At 45.7% G+C, this 22,180-nt stretch overlaps 2 protein-coding genes across 5 annotated transcripts in view; one reads left to right on the forward strand and one right to left on the reverse strand.

Annotated features, from left to right (window-relative positions):
• Nucleotides 1-22,180, reverse strand: part of KCNAB2 (potassium voltage-gated channel subfamily A regulatory beta subunit 2) — a 384,406-nt gene that overhangs the window by 32,252 nt on the left and 329,974 nt on the right. The gene's annotated exons all lie outside the window — the stretch shown is intronic.
• Nucleotides 1-22,180, forward strand: part of ACOT7 (acyl-CoA thioesterase 7) — a 66,325-nt gene that overhangs the window by 4,854 nt on the left and 39,291 nt on the right. For 2 of the 4 annotated variants that reach the window (XM_083752778.1, XM_083752777.1), the window contains exons 2-5: nucleotides 10,645-10,762; nucleotides 12,288-12,444; nucleotides 18,281-18,372; nucleotides 18,926-19,040. In XM_083752778.1, the coding sequence (XP_083608904.1) occupies nucleotides 10,645-10,762; nucleotides 12,288-12,444; nucleotides 18,281-18,372; nucleotides 18,926-19,040 (482 nt within the window). Of the gene's footprint in view, nucleotides 1-8,551; nucleotides 8,641-10,644; nucleotides 10,763-12,287; nucleotides 12,445-18,280; nucleotides 18,373-18,925; nucleotides 19,041-22,180 lie in introns of those variants that run through there. The other 2 variants (XM_083752780.1, XM_083752779.1) reach the window with 2 other exon arrangements.

A 22,180-nucleotide genomic window follows, 5' to 3' on the forward strand; every position in this document is an offset into this window, starting at 1 on the left:
ATCAGTGATCCATGCGACGGTCATCTCCAGGCTTGACTACTGTAATTCGCTCTATGTGGGGCTGCCCTTGAAGCTGTCCCAGAAACTCCAGCGGGTACAGAATGCTGCAGCGAGGCTCCTCACGGGGTCTCTGCCATGGGAGCATATTCACCCAGTGCTTTTCAAGCTGCACTGGCTCCCGGTGGAGTACAGGGTCAGATTTAAGGTGCTGATTTTGACCTTTAAAGCCCTTCACGGCCTAGGACCCTCGTACCTACGGGACCGCCTCTCCTGGTATGCCCCACGGAGAGCCTCAAGGTCCATAAATAACAACACCCTAGTGGTCCCAGGCCCTAAGGAAGTTAGATTGGCTTCAACCAGAGCCAGGGCCTTTTCAACTCTGGCTCCAGTCTGGTGGAACGCTCTGCCTCATGAGACCAGGGCCCTGCAGGATCTGATTTCTTTCCGCAGGGCCTGTAAGACAGAGTTGTTCCGCCTGGCCTTTGGCTTGGAGCCAATTTGATTCCCTCCCTCTCTTTTCCCCCCCTTTCTTTTCCTTCTCCTCCTGCGATGAGGCTACATTTTAATATCTTAATGTTCCATTATTTTAATGTTGTATTTTATTTTTGTTTTTAAGTTGTAATCATTCATCTTGTTTTTATTATTGCTTGTAAGCCGCTCTGAGCCCGGCCTTGGCTGGGGAGGGCAGGGTATAAATAAAAAATTATTATTATTATTATTATTATTATTATTATTATTATTATTATTATTACTACAGAGCCAGGTTCAAGGTTCTTGTATTAATCGACAAAGTCCTGAACATCCTAGGTCCAGGGCACCTCAGGGAGTGCCTAAACCCTTATATCATTTGCAGGATCATTCTTGGTTGTTCCCTGAGTTGGCAAGGCTCATTTGACAAAAACAAGTAATGTTGGTGTCATTGGCCCAGTCTTGTGGCACACTCTGCCCATAGAGATTCAGCAGGCGCCTTCAGTTTTAATCTATAAATGTCTTCTGAAAAAATGAGAAAGTGTGAATGCAACGAAGACATATAGAACAGGTATGCATATCAGAGAGAGCCGAGATTAGCTGCAGATCCTTGATGACTAAATAGAAAATCCACATTTGCTCCTATGTAATGTGTGGACACTCAGTTATCCATCAGTAAAATGCAAATGATAGTGCCTTTAAAAAATCCAGGTGTCTGTGGTGTTTTGATTTTTTGTCTTATCTCTGCACTGGATTGGCCTAAATGTTTGTTGCTCAGGGCACTTCCCAACAATTGTTGTTGTTTAGTCGTTTAGTTGTGTCCGACTCTTCGTGACCCCATGGACCAGAGCACGCCAGGCACTCCTGTCTTCCACTGCCTCCCGCAGTTTGGTCAAACTCATGCTGGCAGCTTCGAGAACACTGTCCAACCACCTCGTCTTCTGTAGTCCCCTTCTTCTTGTGCTCTCAATCTTTCCCAACATCAGGTCTTTTCCAGGGAGTCTTCTCTTCTCATGAGGTGGCCAAAGTACTGGAGCCTCAGCTTCAGGATGTGTCCTTCCAGTGAGCACTCAGGGCTGATTTCCTTCAGAATGGATACGTTTGATCTTCTTGCAGTTCATGAGACTCTCAATAGTCTCCTCCAACAATACGTACAGTAATGCAATTTAATGTTTGCTAACAATAGAAGTTTAGATTCAGCTTAACACAGGACGCAGAGTGAAAACATCTTAAAGCTGACACAGATTAAATGCCTAGGGCGGGGACAATATATTTATTCTGATAAACAGCCAGTGTGGTGCAGTGGTTAGTATGTTGGACTAGGACCTGGGAGACTAGTGTTGAAATCCTCACTTGCCCATGAAGCTCGCTGGGTGACCTTGGCCCGTCACTGCCTCTCAGCCTAACCTACCTCATAGGGTTGCTGTGGGAATTAAATTAGATGGGGAAGAACCATGTAAGCTACTGGTGAGTTGATCAAATTCTTTTTTTGACTGTTCAAAAACAAAGATTGGGTGAGTGCAGAAATAGTGTTACTTGGCATCCTTCAGTAGGACAAAAAAATTGTTGGCTTGGATTTCTTTTTTGTAATGTAGGGTCTGACCAAGTTGGTTACTCCGAAGATGTATATGGGGAAATTGCCTTCATAAAGGTTCAGGTGTGGAATAAGTAGCCAAAACGAAAACAAGCAAACAGGTTGCCTCTTCGAATCCTGCAAGCTGTTGTAATTTGTTCTGGAGTCTGCAGAGAAGGTCACCCTGGACCAAGTGCCTATTGTAGTGTTGTCTGGCAGAAGGTGAGCAGGCTCTGCCCTCTACAGGACATTTTTGGGAAATGTTCAAGAGCTGGAGGCAGGCTGCTGTTTTTTTAAAGGAAGCTGCCTTATGCAGCATGGCCATGTCTTGCGTGGGGGTTATGTTTTGGCAATGGTACGTATATACTAGAAATGCCCCTGCACAGCTCCTGCACAGTCATCCTTACCTTCCAAGCAAGACTGACTTGCTTACCAGGCTCTGGGATGCTCTCACGGGACTGTTCAAGTTCCTGCAAGATTTTGTGAGCTCTGTAAGCGTACCAGGAAAGCCCTGCTCTACAGGAGGTTTAAGCTACCAGCATGAGTTTGACCAAACTGCGGGAGGCAGTGGAAGACAGGAGTGCCTGGCGTGCTCTGGTCCATGGGGTCACGAAGAGTCGGACACGACTAAACAACTAAACAACAACAACGCAGGAGGTTTTAAGTTCTCTACCTTGTGTGCAGTTCAATTGTGGAATTTCAGCTGCGCAAGTCTGCAATTTTGCAAGTTAATTGCACGCAAGAAGTAATCGTCAAACCTTTGGCCTGCTTAGTTCAGTGTTACCTTCATTGACTGGCAGTGGCTCTCTAGGGTTTCGTGTAAAGCAGATGCTCTGTCACTAAACTGCTACAACCGCTTCCAATTTATTTGTTTGCCACAGGGTCCTTGGATTGGTTTTCTGAGCTACTTTTCCATAAAATGTTTCTACTTCTAGGCAAGTGAGGATTAGTTAATTGTCAAGCTATGCTGTTTTCTTGTTTGTTTCACATTTTTACTTTGGATATGGCCTTTTCAAACAGAAAAATTACTGGTTGTGGTGGAACTCATTCAAGTGAATGAGCTCTCAGTCTTCCTCTGCTTTTGCATCTTTACTGTCTTGCTGAATGCCAGGAGCAGATTTCTATATGGTTGGGTGTCAGGGTTTTGGAAAGCACAATGCTTGTATTATATTGACAGCTGTTTATGTAGTTTCATGGATTCTTCTCTTCCACTTCTCCTCACTTTCCGCCCCATTTCCCAATGGTGGTTTGAAACTCTTTAAAATAGCATTTTAAAAGCAGGATTTCTTCCTCATCTCAGATTCTGGATCCTTTCAGGTTTGGGGATTGGGTGTATTGGCAAAACCCTTCCTTCTCTGGAACCTCCCGGACAGAGTGGCTTTGGGGGAGGCTCTCTTATTGGGATGGGGGTAAATGGGAAGATTTCTATATTGCAGGCCAAGGTGGCTCCTGGTAGTCCGATCCTGCACACATCAATCTGGAAATTAAGCTGTCCATTTAGTTCAGTGCCACTTTCTCTTTTATCAGTGTGCCTAGGATTGTGGCCTGAGAGAGAATGTTTACAGTGCTTCTTTTGTGGCTTTCCCTCCCTGGACTTTCATTTAACAGTTTCATGAGCTTGCTTAACTAGAATATCTCCTTCTCAGACACCTCCCTCCTGCATTTCATGACCTAATGCTGATGGTGAACCCAACAATGAGGTGAAACCTGTGTCCTAGGTGATGACTCATGCATGTTGGTATTTGAAGCCACATAATGAACCCAATAACAACTAATTAATGGTACTAAGCGTCCTTCATTAGATAGATACTTCATTCCTCTGATTTTGTTTGTTCATGGCTCAGCAGTTCTCCCTATTTCTACATTTTTCACTCCACCTCCCCTACTGTAACTTATCACTGGCCAGCCTACACGTTCCCTTAATTCCACCTTCTTTCATATTTTTTGACCCCTTTTTCCATTGTCCCACATTTCGTAAAGCTCCTTATAGGGATAGGCACTGTGCTCATTACCTGCTATCTAGCAGCATTCTGCTTTTCTCTTCAGCCTATGTTTTAGTATGTCTTCTTTGGCTCACAGAAGGAGTTGAACTTTACGTCACCATTTTAGAATGCAAGAGCCCTGTAGCAGAATCAGGCGAAAGACCCATCTAGCCCAGCATCCTGTTCTCACAGAGTCCAAACAGATGCCCCATTGAGAAGCTCTCTTCCCACATGAAACTCCCAGTGGCTAGTGTTCAGAGGCATATTGCTTCTGACAGTGGAGAGAGAACATAGCAGTGTTAGAAACTCAGATATATAATCTAATCACCAAATGGCACATTAAACCTAGGTTACAGTCACCACAATGGAATGTCTAGGCACCATTCTCCCCAGTTGTTGTTGTTGTTTAGTCATTTAGTCGTGTCTGACTCTTTGTTACCACATGGACCAGAGCATGCCAGGCACTCCTGACTTCCACTGCCTCCCTCAGTTTGGTCAAACTCATGCTGGTAGCTTCAAGAACACTGTCCAACCATCTCATCCTCTGTCGTCCCCTTCTCCTTGCTCCCTCCATCTTTCCCAACACTGGGGTCTTTTCCAGGGAGTCTTATCTTCTCATGAGGTGGCCAAAGTATTGGAGCCTTAGCTTCAGGATCTGTCCTTCCAGTGAGCACTCAGGGCTGATTTCCTTCAGAATGGATAGGTTTGATCTTCTTGCATTCCATGGGACTCTCAAGAATCTCCTCCAGCACCATAATTCTAAAGCATCAATTCTTCAGCAATCAGCCTTCTTTATGGCCCAGCTCTCACTTCCATACATCACTACTGGGAAAATAACAACAACAACAATAATAATAGAATAATAATGATGATGATAATTTCTATACTGCTTTCTAGCACATTAAAACATCAAATAAAGCAATCCAGAATAAAACTAATTCAAGCTTCTAGGAAAATATTTCAGAGGTTTCTGTAAGTGACATTTTGCTTTTCCCAGTCACCAACCTGGCATCCAGAGATCTCCATGTTCTCACAATTGACTCGTGTTAGTCGGAAAAAACACACACGGCAGGCACATGGCTGATTTCTGACACTGGAACTTAGCCATAGTGGCTAGTAGCCATTGATATCCTCCATGAAGTGAATTCCATTGTGTGCTGTGTGAAGATGCACTTTCTTTTGTCTATCCTGAATCTTCCAACAGTCAGCTTCGTTGGATGGCCCCGAGTTCTAGTATTGTGAAAGAGGGAGACAAACATTTTTTTTATTCCCTTTTCCCACAAGTTGTGTAATTTTATGCACTTCCACCATGTTCTCCTCTTTCTTGGTTTTTATCCAAACTGGAAAGCCGCAAGTGCTGTGAGCTTTGATCCATCCTTGTGATCATTCTGGTTGCCCTTTTTCAAACCTTTCCCAGCTCTGCAGCATCCTTTTTGAGGCGAGGAGATTCTGCCTCCCATTTTTGTCATTGTATTGTAAGTTATCTGAAAACCTGCTTTAGCAACTGAAGCAATAGGCTAAGTCATCTGATAATAGTATTTTAATTGGTAGTTGGCTTCCAATTAAAGGGAGGTACATGATTCTTCCACTTGCTAAACAGTTTGCTGTTGAAGATTTATTTCTCCAGAGCTTCTGGTTAGATGTTAAAGCAGTTCCCTGAACCAGGGAGACCAGCCATATGAATTGTCAACCATCTCCTGTTTCCTAGGGGGAGGTCAAGCCTCTTTGATGGTTGTTTTTAGAGTCTGTTGTTGTCTGGATTCAGAGGAATTCTTTTTGTATGTGTATGTTCTTCTGTCAATAGCGCAAGATCAGTTTGTTCTCTAAATTCGTGGCTTGTGGCATTGACGATGTTTGTGTAGGAAATTTCCAAATTTCCAGACACCTATATAAAGAGCAATATAGTTGTGTGTTCGAAGGGAGCAGAGACATCACCTGGGCACCACTTTCTGTACCTGAGCGGTCACAAGTTTTAGAGCAGCCATGCTGAAGATGTGGCGGGAGGTGGGAGCAAAGCTCTTCCAGCTGAATGCGAATCTCGGGAGGTAAGTGATCAGGTGTGAGTATCCTGCAATTTAAGCTGCCCTGGTATGGGAGTAAGGCTGGGTGCTGTCTTGGGTAGTGGGTTGGCCTTGGGCTAGCCAGTTAGAACTTGCATCTTAGGTGCATATTCATCAGGTGGCCTTTAGGGAAATATTCACATCTTTTTTGGAATTGGGTATCTAGCCTGGGAGACCAAGGAAGTGAATGGCACTGCCTGCCCTCAGCTTTGTGGGTTATAGATCTTGTAGTGTCAGATTTACATATGTAAAATGGAAGAGCCCACCCCACCATGGGGGAGTCCCATATGTAAGTCATAGGTAGAGATTCCCCTTCCCTCAAAGTCTGAGACTGGGGGAGTACTCTAGCCTCAAGCTGCCACAAAGAAAAGGGAACTGTAGTTTTAAAAAAGGTTTTTGGGAACTGCGGCTCTGTGATGGGTAAACTATAGTTCCCAGGATTATTTGTGGGAAGGATGTCCAAAAACGATTCTGTCAGTTGATTGGTCAAATGTTTTTGAATAATAACGCAGCTATATTTGAATCATTACAGTTATTAGAGCAGGAAAGACAAAATTGAATCAGTACTTAAGCTAAGCTGACTTCATTGTTTTACAACTTTTGAAAAAGTAGACCTATTGAAATTAATGGACATGACTAACTTAGATCTATTGATTTCTGTGGACCTACTCCATGTAAAGCTTAGTTGGATACAGTTTGGCAGGATACATTTTTTAATTAAAAAATATTGAACATTACACACAGAGAGAGAAACAATCAATAATAACAAAATAATGTAAGTTCAGCGCAAGGAGCTCTTGATAATAAAGTCAAAAGAAAAAAATCAGGAGTGAATGAAATGGACACAAATAAAATTATAAATGGGGTATAAAACACAACTTATACTGTACAATGATGAGGAAAAAAATGTCTTGGCTGTTTATAGTTCTGGTCAAATAAAATTGTATTCTGAAGGGATTTGCCTGTGTGACTGCATTATCATATATAAATTTAATAAAATAAACAAATATTGATTAAAAATAACCCACAAGCAGAGGTGAAATCAGAAGAATCAGTGTCTATCCTAGCCACAGGAAGATTACATCTCAATATCTCTGAAATAGCTATGAACATAACTTTCTTGAACCAGCTATCTAGGGTGCAGCATGAAGCGTCTTCCCGGCCCTGAGTGATGACTAATCAAGCTGCTACCAGAAGATATACAGTTTATTGTTTACATATAGGATCTGCATTACCTTTATCAAAAATAGGAAAAATACATACATGTGAGCCAAACATTCTAGGGTAAAATACTACTGATGGAAGACTCCCCACCCCCAATGCTGGCAGAGACAGTCTAAAAGGGTGGATAGACCAGACCTTCATCGATTGAGATACCTCAAATTGTTCGTTAAGATCTGGCTCCCATACCAACTTGACGTAGGGTGAAAATTGTAATAGTAAAAGTAGAGTGTGTGATGCCATTCCCCTCTGGATGGCCTGCATAAGGAGGACCTCAAAAGGTGTGTTGGTTTATGAAGGGTCTGTTGAACCCTTAACCTGTTCAAGCCAGTTTCCCAATTGCAAGAGGCATTTTTATGGCATGGGCACCTTTGCCCTAGAGAGCAAGTTATCCAATCAGAAGGGAAGAACTGCACCACTTCTTGATGGCCCTCTTTCAGGCCGCCTCCCTTGCTCCCACTCCTTTTTCAAATGATGGCTGATGGCGTGCCAGTTTGGATCATGACAGGAGGAAAACTCTCTGTCCTTCATTTCCCAAGCTTCCCAGTGGGAGAGCAATCAGCCCCCCACAAACATCTCCTCCTTTTCTTCTTTCTGCTGTACCTGTTCCTAATCATAGAATCTCAGAATTGTAGAGCTGGTGCAGCAATGGTTTTTATTTTTAAGAATATTTTTAGCCTCCCCTTCCTCGCCAAGCAACCTGAAGAATGTAGATCCTTAAGAATTTAAGGTGAGGGGAGTTCAAGCTTTTACTTGTGGGTGGGAATTTCTCTTTGCCCTCTTGCTAAAAAGTATGTGAACAATTTGTCCCTGCAAAGGACCAAAGTAGAACTCCTGCTAGCTTGGTGAAGGCAAAGGTCTGCTTATCTTCCTGCAGCATTTTTCCATGGGTTCATCTCTCAGCACTGCTGCAGTGTTTTAGAAAAACCACCTCTACAGCAGCCTTTCCCAAGTTTGTCCCCTACAGATGTTTTAGGCTACAAACACCTTTCTGTGGGGCCGATGGGAGTTGTACTCCAAAACATCTGGAGGGGGATACCAAGTTGAGTTAAGGCTGCTGTACGTGAACACTGTCAGTCATGTAGCTGGGTTACTTCCTTTCCCTTTTGTATGAGACCGCAGGGTGTCTAGGGTAACTCATTCTGCAACTATGTTGGGGACCAAGGCAGGAAATCCTCTGAGGGGGAGGCGGGTGTGTGTGTGTGTGTGTGTGTGTGTGTGTGTGTGTGCCAAGCCTAGTGCAGATAATGCCATGAAAATACCAGTTCAGAGTGCTTTCTAACAGAGATGAGGACTCTCTCTGTCTCCTCCTCGGGATGCAAGGTCGACTTATCTGGTATGACAACCTTCATACTTTTTTTGTAGGTGCTGTGTGGTTGAAATCTGTGGATTGACCCTCCTTTGTGATCAGTTGCTTCTCTAGGTCCCAGTCAGGCACAGTGCCAGACAGTAGATATAGGAGAAAGAAGAGCAGTTAGTTGGCTTGCAAGAGTGACTGGGACTTCAAAAGGAGGAATATGAATCAAGGATTATGCCATGATTGAAAAGGATTTGACTTAAAGCCTGTATATACAAGAAGACAGGTAGTTGGGAAGGGTGAATTGGGGGCTCTAAATACAATTAGGCTGCAATTACAGTAGGTGGAATGGGGAGGGAGAATGGCTTTGGGAGCAAAGACTTTTGCAAGGGTTTTCCTCTCCCATGGTTGGGGCTGAGGGAGGAGGAAGAGCTACAGAATAGAAGGTGACTGGCCGGACAACAGAGGTGGGAAAATATTTCATATTCCTAGGAGTTGTTGACACCTTTTCAAGCTCCTTGGCAACCTGTTGCCTGGATATTTTCCTGGCTCAGAGACTTCTTCCTGGGAAGAAAATGGTGTGCTTCATCTTGGCTCATTTTGAACATCACTTCAGTGATCTTCCAGACCGTGTGGCTGATTTGCTTATACATTTCCAGTTTTGCCTGACCGTTCTTTATCATGATGTCTGAATCAGATGAATTATGTTTAGCATGAGCAATTAATTTGCTTCCAAACTATGGTTTGGTAACTGACTTCACATCAAGGTTTTGTGGCAAAAATGGTTTACATTTCAATTATGAGATTAAATTTTACAGTTTGCAGCAGCTCCCAACCTTGGCCATTGAGAATATTAGACTGCTATCCTTGAAAGCAGACAGTTGTTGCTAAAAGTGTCCTGCCCCAAAATGCCTTGCTCCAGAATTCAGCCCAACATCAGACATGAGAGAGGTTCTGACCCGAGGAGAGACCCAAGGGCCATTATGATAGACTGGCCTGTAAGAGATGGATTCTGCCCTACAGTTCCCTACAGCCCAGACTGCTGTGTCTTTTGTTCCTGGCTCAGAACCTGTCCTTATCTCATGTTTCAAGATGCAGCTTCAACCATTCAGTTTTCTATTACTTCTTCCTGTTACTCTTTGAGAATTTCAGTAATTCAAGGACTACCAGAGCACCTCTGGGGAAACATACCTATGCCTTCTCTCTTTCCATGGTTCAACCGGTGACCCAAATTGGGGAGCAGCAGCTGCTTGGTCCAGTTCTTCCCTGACCTAATCCTTCCCCCCACTCCTAAATCTGGCAGGAAGTTAATCCACAATTAGATATTATAGGATTATAGGGTGTCACTCTTGAGGGTGGTCCAGGTTAGAAATGAGAGGAAGATTGTGTTCAAAACTGGAGTAGTAAGTACTGGCAATGTCTCATGCAGCTTGCTGATCCATGTAGCAGGTGCCCTCTGCTAGTCTTTGCACCTGTGAACCTGTCTACGCACTTGGGTTACCTATGGAGGTTGGCTCAGTTTTGTCCTCCATTGGAATAACAGCCTATTCCTACCTCTTAATGGTGACGCAGATCATTAATAACATTATATTCTTCACAACTGTGAGCAGGGCAGTGGGATGGGGTAAGTGAAGACAAGCTGCAACAATTAATCATAATGTTTTTCACTGCTCCTGCTCAGGCTGCACAGACAAAACATTTTGGTTCCTGAAATTCATTCTGATTGTGCAGATAAAATATAACTGATAGTATTGTACAGGATGTGGTATTAGTGTGTGAAAACAGTGAAGATCCATTGATACCCAGGCATGCACACCAGATGATGGAGATGTCAGGCGCCATTCTGGTGCCCAAGCTTCTTCACTTGGTCGCAAGTGACTGATAGCCAGGTGCAAAATGCACCTGGCCCCTGGCTAATTTTGAACACTGCAGTCCAACATCATCTGTAAGGGGCCATGTTGTTGACACACGTTCTGTCTCTTCAGCCTGAGCTAGAGCTGACTGCCTCTTTATCTGCCTCTTTATCCTCTTTTCTCTCTGTAGGATTATGCGCCCTGATGATGCCAACATTGCTGGGAACGTCCATGGAGGGACCATATTAAAAATGATTGAGGAGGCAGGTGCCATCATCAGCACTCGGCACTGCAACTCTCAGTCTGGGGTAAGTACTCTGCACATGTTCAAACAGTGAAGCTGTTTGCAGCCATGATATACGGAGGAGCCTCTTCCCAGTGATGCCTTCAGTGTTAGTAGCAGGCAATTGTGGGATGGGTCAAAGCTGCAGGAGCAAAGCCTTGTTGCCTCCCAGCGGCTCCGTTGTAGATTCAAGTGCCTGCTCTGCGTGTTAAGGTTTATAATGTTCCTGTCTTCTTTTGTTTTATTTTTCAAACTGTTGTATAACAGTTTCCAGCTTAATAACAAGGGAGTAGTAAAAAAGATAAGTAAATTTAAAGATACATGACATGGGAATACAAATTCCAACTTCAGCAAAAAAGAAATGGAATAGAAAAGATCACGAGAGACATTTGTCCACTACCTAACCCAGTGGTTTTCAACAGATGTGCCATGGCGCCCTGCGGCACCTTGAATGATGATTGTGAGTACCGCGGGTGGGGGAAGTGCTGTGCAACCATTGCCATGCATCAGGCGAAAGAAAGCAGGCATAAGAAAAACTCTGGACTCTGCACAGGATTAGGTCCCATGTCACCTGTACGAATTTATTTCCGAGCTAAGCAAGCCTGGGGCAGGGCTGCCAAACATTTTGGCCTTGTTCAAACAGGAGGGACGCAGGAACGAGGCAGCAGGCTTGGAACATCCCAGAGGAAATGTGGGCTTCACCTTTCACCATAGATGCTCTCCCTCCCCCCAACTTTTGGATCCACGCTGGCTGTGCATGCGTGCTGGTGCTGCTTACTCACCTGCTGCCAGAGCCCAGTGAAAGTGCGGGGGGGGGGGCAGCAGGGTCAACAAAAGCAGTGTCTGCGCCCATTATGCCCCTCCTTCTTCTTCACCTTTAGTGGGGGAGGGGTGTGGTTGTGAGATAAAGCTGAGGGGGAAAAACATCTGCCTCCCCCACCCACCAACTGACCAAACCTGAGCCCTAATCCATAATAAAAAGGTCTGATATTTATTTATGCAAGGGCAGAAACAACAAATCCAGGTTCTGAAATGGACACTGACCTTCTGCCACCATGACTGGAGAAAAGCCCGAGGGTGGTGGCTGCCTCTCCTCTGTTTCCAAATCTGTCCTTTAAAACTTCTTGGATGACCAGAATTCGTGGAACCCTATTTTATCAATTTCTTCCTTTTTGAAAAACAAACCCCAAATGTAATCCATGACTGGCCAGTAGGTGGCAGTGATAGATAATTAGAGGGGAATAAAGAGTGGGGGACTCCACCAAAGTTGGAGATGGGATGCCAGTCTACTAAAGAGCTTATTGCATAAGTACACCGTTGAAAGCATTCTGTGATGCTAACGGACCCAGACCTCTGACTCCCTCGCCTCTTGCAAAGTGGGTAGAACTGGGTCACGGGTCTGTAGAGCAGCCTCATGTTTTTTCCACCCATCTTCCGTTTTGGGCTCTTTTCCTCCTTTGCTCCCAGTGGTGCGTGTTGTTTTCCTTTTACCCCACCTGCCTGTGATGTTTTGCTCACTCACTAACAGTGGCTTCGCCTGCCCCTCTCAGGAGCGATGCGTGGCTGCCCTGGCCCGCGTGGAGCGCACAGATTTCCTTTCCCCCATGTGCATCGGAGAAGTGGCTCACGTCAGTGCTGAGATCACCTACACATCCAAGCACTCTGTAGAAGTCCAGGTGCATGTGGAGTCGGAAAACATTCTCACAGGTAAGCAGAACCCCAGCACCTTTTGTGGTCACCTGCTGAACAAGGGTTAAACCACGTGATGGCGCTTAACTTCTTCGCTTTCTTAAATCTTTCATTTCCCAAGATTTTTCTTGGGGGGGGGGGAGGGCAATTGCTGTGTCTATCATTCTTTTTAATGAAAGAAATTTCTCTCAAAGTGCCTGTTTAACCATGCACAGCCGGCAGTTATACTTCACCCTCAAAACTGGATTTGAACATAAAGAATTAATTTCTTACCTGTTAGTCGCAGCAGGAATTTTCGATGTGAAAAAGTGGAGATAACCTCCTATCCCATCCGTTAAAAAGTAGCATGATAAAGTTCGGGGATTCGTTGCGGTGGCTAAATTAACTAATTACCCGAGAAGTAAGGAAGACAAATGACGCCCATGTTATTTTAGGAATTGATGGATGCATTTTGTTTTGCAGTAGTAGGAGGTTGGTCTCGATGGATTCACAATATTTTGATTTATCCAGGGCTGAAGCTTTTTATTATGATTTGCGAAGCTATTATGATGATTGAATAACAACACAGAATGAAGCAATCCACCAGGATACAAGAGACAGAATGCACTGACTTTGATACATTAAGTTGTATACAAGATAAAGAACTTCCATTTGTTTGTACAGACTAGTGTTTCCCAACCTTTTCCTGACCGTGGCCTCCTTCCTGTGGCACCCCCATGGGCTTAGCCAAGGGAGGGCAGGGGGGCAGCTACCCCCCATAAGTAAAAATCAATACAAATCTGAGGTTTCCCTCCCCTATCAAAAGCCTGCCCCCTAACAAAAATCCTGGCTTTGCCCATGCCCCACTCCCATCCTACTGGTAGAAAGGTAGCTATTTTAATGTTTTGTTTGTAATTAGAACATGTTTTATTTATAATTTTTATAATTTATACAAAATACAATTACATAAAATGATAGGAATGAAATGTTGAAGCAGAAAAACATAGAGCTGGAAAAATCATGGAGTTGGAAGGGACCCTAGGGGTCATCTTTCTAGTTAAAGGTAAAGGAACCCTGGACGGTTAAGTCCAGTCAAAAGCAACTATGGGGGTGTGGTGCTTATCTCAGCTTTCCAGGTCATGTGGCCAGCTTGACTAAACCACTGGTGCAATGGAACACTGTAATGGAAACCAGAATGCACGGAAACACTGTTTACCTTCATGCTGCAGCAGTACCTATTTATCTACTTGCACTGGCGTGCTTTCGAACTGCTAGGTTGGCAGGAGCTGGGACAGAGCAATGGGAGCTCACCATCTTTCTAGTGCAACCCTCTGCAGTGTAGGAAACTTAGCTAAAGCATCTATGATAGATGGCCATCCAACCTCTGCTTAGAAACCTTCAAGGAAGGAGAGTCCAGAACCTCCTGAAGAAGATCCATCTTCCATGTATTATAAAAATTAAACAACACTTATTTGACCACAGTTATTTGACACAGATGGGGAAAACCTACAGATACAGTCCAAAAGGCGCACAGGGAGTTCTGTATATATGGGAGAATTTTAAAAAGCAAGTGGTCCTCCCTGACCTGCTGCAAAACTATCTTTTCATCCATAGGAGCCCTGGCTGCCTAGATAAAACATTCTAGCTCCCCATACTTTACCTGGGAGTAAAGCCTACTGAGCTCAGTGTGGCTTTCTTCTGAGTTGACACTTATTTACTAGATGCAAGTCAGCAGCACCAGACAACCCCGCTTGGCTAGGCACTGGGGTGGATTTCACCTCACCTTGCAGAGCCGAGGCCCTGGTAGGCCGCCCACTTACCCACTAGTGATTGGCCAAGCAGATAGCCAATCAATCAGGATTTTTTTAAAAACAAAAGCTTTCCTCCTTTCACTTCTCATTTCCCTCTCTGATCCCCTAGCCTTGTGTTGTGGTCCTTCAATTATGCAATTTTCTGGCCCCCTTGGAATATCCTGGGGCCCCTGGTTGGGAAACACTGGTATAGACTATATCACAATATATTGTGGTTGTATCCTACTAATTTGTATTTGGAGCAGACCTTTCTGTCATCTTGCCAAAATTTCCAGGGCCACCCCCGCCAATAATATCTCAAAGCCGATCTCATGCAAAGTGAATAATAATGTTGGGCTAGGACCTGGGAGACCAGGGTTCAAATTCCCTCACTTAGCCATGAAACTTGGTAGGTGCTCTTGGGCAAATCACTGCCTCTCAGCCTAAACTCCCTCCAGGGTTGTTGCGGCGATTAAATGAGGAGGGAGGAGCCATGTGTACTACCTTGAGCTCTTTGGAGAAAAAAAGAAGTGATATAATGCTCACCCTGCCTCTTCCTTGACGCCTCACTCCTTGGCTCACAAATCCAACTTCTTTGGAAGTGGCTGCTTCCCAGCTGCTGCATTCCAAAACTTTCCTTCCCTCCAGGCCTGGCCGAAGTGACGTTACCGGCGGATGTGCAGTCAAACGCATACTTCATTGCTCATGAGATGGAAACTTGTCTGCAGCAAATCTGCAAATTTCTGGCTTTCTTGGCCTTTTGGTCTATTTATTCGATTTCTCGTCCACCCTTCACTACAAGCGCAATAAAACAAGAAAAGTTTTTAAAATGTGAAAAAAAGTTCCTAAATGTTAAGGGAGGTTTTAAACTAAATACATATTTTAAACCCTTCTCAGGGTTTATTCCTGCTTTATTGAACCGAGGATTCCCCCCGCCCCCGCCCCCCCCCCCCCCCCCGTGATTCACACATAGGTGTTTTATGTTTATATCATCATGGCATGACCTTTGGCTACTTATAGTAAGACTCGACTCAACATTGAAGCACAAATGTTTGCAGAACGTGTGCCAGATTCAAGAGTCGGGGCCTACTTAGGAGACAGGAATGCCCAAAATGGCCCTCAGCATTTCAGCTCCTTCCCCAGATACCCAGTCTGGCAAGAGATTCCCTATGTATGGCATTACAAAAGATAGCTCTCTTGGCAACCCTCTTCCCATCTCCTCTCATCCCCTCCTCCCAATATTTGGCCCTGCCTCAAGCTTCTCTTGGAATATCTTCCTGCCAAGAGAATATGGTTTTGACCAACTGGGATGTTGAGACTTTGTCAGTGCAAACGCTGGGTTTTGTAAAAACAAAGCAGGTGCAGAGAAACCAGATGTCTATCCCCATGCTCTTGGCCGATGTGTGGGAAGATGAAAATGTGTTTCCATGGTTACCGTGCCTTGAAAGAGAATATGCAGATCAAACCGGGAGCCAAAAGTTCATCCCACTCGGTGATAGACACCACTGATTAACTGTGGGCCACTGCGAGGAGTGGCACCAAGCGAGTCCCTGCCTGTGACTTCCTTTTGATAACCTCCCCAAATCCTTGAGGCTGCTTCTAAATATTAATCTGCATATATCGCTGGACGGAGGAGAACTAGGGAGAACCTTCTCTTCCCACAGACGATCACAGTTCAGAGGCCCTGCATGACTGTGGCCAATTGGACAGCTTTGATGGGAGAGGCCTTTAATAAAATTGGACTCGTGGAGTGAAACGCTTTGGCTGCCTTTCATCTCCTCCAAATTGCAATTAAGATTTAAACCAACCCTTTCACCGGTTCCACTGCACAAGGAGATTTTTTTGCAGTGAGGTTTGTGGGAAAAAACGCTATCCAGAGGAACAAGGGAGCCGTCAGGCCTGGGAGTGTGCTGACTTTGATACTGCCCAGAGCAGGGACAGAGTTGGGAGGCTGCTTGCACCAACATCTTCCCCGGGAACAGCTTAGCTTAGCTTAAGAAACAGCAGCTCCCAGCATTCTTGGGGAAAGCCATGACTGTTTCAAGTGGCATCAAAGTGCTTTGAATGTACGGTGCGAATGGGGCTGCAATGTTTGCAGGAGATGCCTCATTCTGGTGCATTGCACCTTGAAAATGGATAGGCGGGTCAAACTGGCACTTGAATTTCAAACGTGTGCTTATGTGACCCTGTGTCAGGCTACTAAAACCTCTGTTCAGTGTTCTTGTTTTATAGGAAAGATTGTCAAATTGGGGCTCAGCCAAGGGGTGGAAAATGAGCAGCTCTCCATATATTGGTGGACATCAGCCAGCATGGTCAGTGCTCAGGGATTATGGAGTCCTGCAAAAGCTGGAGGCTGGCATGTTCCCTGCCCCTATATTTTGAAGGGTTAGGGAGGTCATGCCAAGGATTCTTTTGCTTGTCCTTTGTTTCCCCATTTCAAGTTGCCATTTAGCGACAGCCGGCGGTGTCTGAAGTGCCCCGGTCCCCCTCTGGGCTTACCGGCTCCCAGCAGGCACAGCCCATCCAGCTCAACCAAGCTAAGCTGCCAGTGCTGCTCATTTGACTTATCCCCAATGTGTGGATGCTAATTTCTGTTAGATGCAATTAGGAGGGAACAGCTCTGGTACAGGCGGACTGCAGCCACAGAAGCTTCTGAAAGCAGCAGCCTTGGGAATTGGCGCTCTTTTGATCAGAGTTTTACCAGGAAAATGTGCAGATAGCCATTCTGTGTTGTTTGGGGAGGAGTGTGGGAGCCTTGGGGGGGGGGCATAGGGTTGCTGCTGTGGAATCCAGCCTGTCAGGTTGTTTTGTTGTTGTTGGGTTTAAGCAGTAAATCTTATTCCTAAGAGAAGGTTGTCACATCACAGTGAAAAGCTGTGCAGAGAGCCGAAGTATTGCAAATTAGCCCTACTTTCTGCACAAATTCTGTTTTCCTTTTGTAACAGGGAGGGGGAGATGCTGCAGTGAAACGCCTCCTCCAGAGTACTGGGAGCATTGTCCCTCTGATCTTCGGATGAAAAGAGGCGTGATATTTTTTCAAGCAGTCGGGCCAGTTTTGAAAGCAATGTACTTGTTTGTACCAGATCAAAATCTGCACAGACTTTCCTCCCTGAAAATTTAGGCCCATAGTCAGAAATCAGGGTGTGTGTGTGTGTGTGTGTGTGTGTGGCATGAACTGAACAGCCATAACATATAGCTCCATAGGGTCAAACTTAGGTAATGGTCACTTTTTTTGGAAGCGTACTGCCGGCACACTTTTCCTTATTGCTGCAAATGTAAAAGGGACTTATGCAAAAATTAAAGCTGAACATTCAGGGAGGAGCCTGGAATATCAGTTCCCCTCCTTTAGGAACATAAGACCAGCCTGCTGGATTAGGCCAGTGGCCCAACTGGCCCAGCATCCTCTTCCCACAGTGGCCAACCAGATGCCCCAGCCAGAAACCCTCAAGCAGGACCTGAGCACAACACTTTCCCTCCTGCAGTTTTCAGTAACTGGTATTCTGGAAGCATGACTGCCTCTGTTAGCGGAGGTAGAGCATAGCCATAATGGCTAGTGGCCTCCTCCTCCTCCATTGGTTTGTCCAATCCGCTTCTAAAACCACCCATCCCTGGTGGCCATCCCTGCCTCCGCCTGAGCCAGTGCACCAATTGCAAAGAGCCTTATAGGTGTAGCACCATAGAGGCTAACATATGTGTTATGACATAAGTGGGGCATGGGGTTGGGAATGTAGGTAGTGCTGTCAAATAACACTGAAATGCAGAAAATGATTGTTGGGAGAACTCAATTATGAATGTACGTCAGATATGTACAGTGATAACTCACAACAGCAATAGCTGATGCAATGCAATCATACTCACATTGCAAGTTAATTAACAATGGCACCGATCAGACAAAGATATTGCCAGAGTTTGAGCGCCATGGCAGAAAAGGTCCCCTTGCCAGTAGTTACACTAGCTGATATCACTTGCTTTGTTTTGCTTTCTCATTTCTTCAGGCCAGATGCTTTGATGACCCAGTTATTATTCCATATTTTGCAGTTTTCCGTGGTCTGTTCATTTACAGATATTTTTCCCTCCTTTAAAAGGTGCCAAGCGGGTGACCAACAAGGCAACTCTGTGGTACGTGCCCCTCTCTCTTAACAACGTGAACAAAGTATTGGAAGTCCCTCCTATTCAGGTAAGGGGATGTTCCAAGGGTGATGGTGGAGCTCTATATGAGTCAGGCCTTAGTCCAGATTCTGCAAACAAAATAAGCAATGCCCATTTCCATGTTTACATCCACTTGCTTAATCATGTACTGTATCGTGTTGTATAATCTCGTTTTGTTGTCTTGATTCACACTGTAGCTGAGACTCTCCTAGAAAGATGTCCTCTTCTCCCCCCAGACTTCCTTTGAACAAACTTTTTCTAACTCCCTCCTTTGCTCCAACATATTGTGACATATCAGATTTAACACTTGGTCCACGTTGCTCCTGTCCACTCCCATTACCTTAGAGGGAAGTCCTCTCTTGCCATGCCTTCAAAGGGGCAGTGTGTATCCTCTTAAACAGCTGTATAGAAAAACACTCTGGCAACTTCCTTTCTCCATTGGCCCAAGGGGACATTTTCTTGCCTCCAGTGGCACTTCATAGCAACATGAAGCAATGGTGGTGGTCTGGCCAGTCGGGCAGCAGTCCTTATCCCGTCCCCTCTGACTTGGATGACCAGGTGGCCCTTCCGTTTCTTCTCAGTTTGCAGAGAAGGCACAGGAGGAGGAAGGGAGAAGGCGCTACGAAGAGCAGAAGCTGGAACGTTTGGAAACGAAGGAGAGGAATGGGGACGTCATCATGCCAGTGATCAATCCAGGTAAGACGGGCAGTCTGAGTTAACGCCGACTCCAAAGGACATGGTGAGGCTTAGCAGAATCCTTTGCATCTTTACATGGAACTGTTGATTAGTTTGCTGCCAAAGCCAGAAGTACTAACTTTGGGGCAGGTATTTTTCTGCAACCCCTCCCCAAACTACTGATTTCTAAAATGTTACATCTTTCTATGAATCATGCCCATGATGCACCATTAATTGATGTATCCTTATCAATTACATGTCACACCTGCTCCCTGGTCCTTCCTCCAAACATTAACATTTTAGGCCTTTTCTGCCCCATATCCCTCTGGCTGGCTCCTAGGTTCAACCTGAAGCTGCCCACACCCAGTAGCGGAGGAAGGGGGGCAGGGGGCAGTCCTCCTGGGTGCCATCTCTAAGGGGGGTGACAAGAAGGCACTCCACGGGGGGCTCGCCCCTGGGTGTGGTGGCACGAGCCATCGCGCCGCCGCAGCTATGCGCGGAGGATCCTCCTTTCGCGCTTGCAGTGGCGGAGGAGCGATGCCATCGGCGTCTGTACGGTGCTCGAGCAGCTCCGTTGGCAAACCGCCCCGCTGCGCATGTGCAGTGCCACTACATACACCGCATGCGTGTGCGCAGTACGTACAGTGCCGTGCATGTGCGGTACATAGCAGCACCGCACATGGGCCACGGGGTGGTTTGCCCTCTCCCCCCACCCCAAACCAGGTGCTGGTTAGCTTTTCTTTGCCCCTGCCCACACCTGAAACATGGGTGGCATCTTTGCTACAGAGGTGGGATATCTGGGATTGTAGTTCAGTGGGTGCTTCCTGAGAGTCAGTTGACTGTGATTTGACAACTTCTTAGCTAGTCACCATGAAAGCTGGATCCATTTTGCATTTCCTGCTGCAGAGCCTGTCTGATGACGGTGCCAACTTGTGTGAACCTGGATGGGGACTGGCATCTCCTCCTGATGTTTTGAACAGGCTCAGTCTCTCAGTTTGGCTCACAGAAGCTCACAGGGACCCAGGCTGAGAATCCCAGGTTGGAGGTCTAGAACTTCCATGCCATGCATTGGGACTTTCCCCAGAGGCACGTGCTCCTCTTTACCTTCCTCACCTCCATGCATAAAGACAGACTTTCTTCCTTCCTCCTGCTCCAATGAAAGCCCAAAGCCTGCCTTTTGGGGAGTGAAGAGCCCCAACCGACGCAATGTGCCTGGAGCAAGAGCAGTCCTCCAAGGATGCTTTCGCCTTCCTTCCACCACAAAAACAGTTGGGTTCAAAGCCAGCTATTTTAGTGCTCAGACTGTCTGCACTCGGGTATTTATAGATGACCATACAGCGGTGTGCATGCAGCCCAGGAACGTGTCATTCCCCCTCTCCCCATCGACTCGAGGAGACTGTTCAGTGGATTTCTTCCCAGAGCCGTGAGCGGCAGCAGTCATGCCTTCTCTAAAGCTGAGGCTGCTGCCAGAGCATGTGATCGAGTGAACTTGCAGAGGTAGGAGCTCCGAAGAGGTGACTTGCAGGTCTATTTTTGTCTCTGTGAACAGAGCCCCTCCCTTTCCCACTAGCTTAATTTTAGGTGTCTTTTAGAGCAGGAAGAGCACAGGGGATTTGTGCTGCAGTTGCCTAGCAACCCATCACAAAGGCGGGGGGGGGGGGGGTGAGAGAGAGAGAGCTTGGATCTCTTTTGTCATGTCCAGGAGGCTTTTAAGACGAAAATTTCTACAGAATGGCAGCGGGCTTCCTTTGTTTGGAAGCTTTAGGATGGGGCACAGCTGTCTGTTTCCACAGTGAATAGACTGTATGTTCTACTTAAAGGTCGTTGTCTGTGTTAAGGACATTTAAAGCTTGATGTGCTCCAGACTAAAGGTGTGTTGGGAACTCCCTGCCAAGTGAAGTATCTAAGAACTTGTGCTCGGAGAGAGCCTCATGTAGACATAGCAGAGAGGAATGCAAGTTCTGCCCCTGCAGCTGGCTATAAACACCAGGAACTTGGCCTGATTCGCAGAGCAAGGCTTTCAACCTGCTGCATTTTAGGGTCCAGCTCAAGTCCTTCCTCCATCCATGGATGGCAGAGTTCCTGGGTGGTTATTATTCATTAAACTTATTAGTCACTTTTTTAAAAAAACAACAGTAACTCAAAGTGGCTGAACAATGAATAAGTAACATATGCATTAAAACCAGCACAAAACAAGACAGAGAAAAATCTAAAACTCATTCAAGTTTAAACAGAAGGTACCTGCTGAATCTCTGTTGGCAGAGCATTCCACAATACTGTGCCGATGACACTAAGACTGTATTTCTTGTTATCAAGTGAGTCTCACCAACTCGGGGAATGACCAACGATGCTCCTGCAGATGATCTCAGAACTTGGATATAAGGGTTCAGGCAGCTCCCCAATCCCAGATCCACTACTATCTGTGTTTAGACCAGGCTTTGTAAATGAATCACCCTCGGTCATCCTGATTTATTGTGAGAGGGACTGGGGGAATTCAACTGTGTTACTTCTGCTCAATCTCTCAGGCGCTTTTGCTGCCCTTGACTGTGAAATCCGCCTGGACCAGCTCAGAGCGATGGGAATTGGAGGCACCGTATTATGATGCTTCTGGTTGTATCTTCAGGGCTGGTGGCTGCTGCACTTGTGTTCAAGGGCTGAACAGACTTTAATAGAAGGTAGCTTTGAGGGTGGCTGGACATTGATAGAACCTACATGGTGAGAGGGTGGGGAGCACAGGTAAATTGTGCAGAGCTGGTGCAAGAGAGGTGTGGAATGACAGGGGCTTGAAATAATTATTGCTGTGTCTGTGTAATAATTCAGAGTTCTGGTATTGTCTTATAAAGCCTTATGCAACTCCAGATTCCAGTACCTCAAGGACTGCCTCTGCCATAGGAACCAATCAGGCCCATGTGATTGTCACCCAAGGCCTTTCTTCATGTGCCCCCCCCCCCCATGGGAGGTTCAGAGGGTGGCAACATGAGAGCAGGCCTTTTCAGTGGTGGCTCCCCATTTGTGGAATGCTGTTTCTGGGGAGGCTTACTTGGTGTCATCATTATATATCTTTAGGCGCCAGGCAAAAACCTTCCTCTATATTTGGCCTTTGGCCTGTAGCTATCTGAGGCCTTTTAGAGCGGGTGGGATTTTTAAAATGAATTTTAAAA

This window comes from Podarcis gaigeae, assembly GCF_964106915.1.
Source record: "Podarcis gaigeae genome assembly, chromosome: 8".
Taxonomy (NCBI): domain Eukaryota; kingdom Metazoa; phylum Chordata; class Lepidosauria; order Squamata; family Lacertidae; genus Podarcis; species Podarcis gaigeae.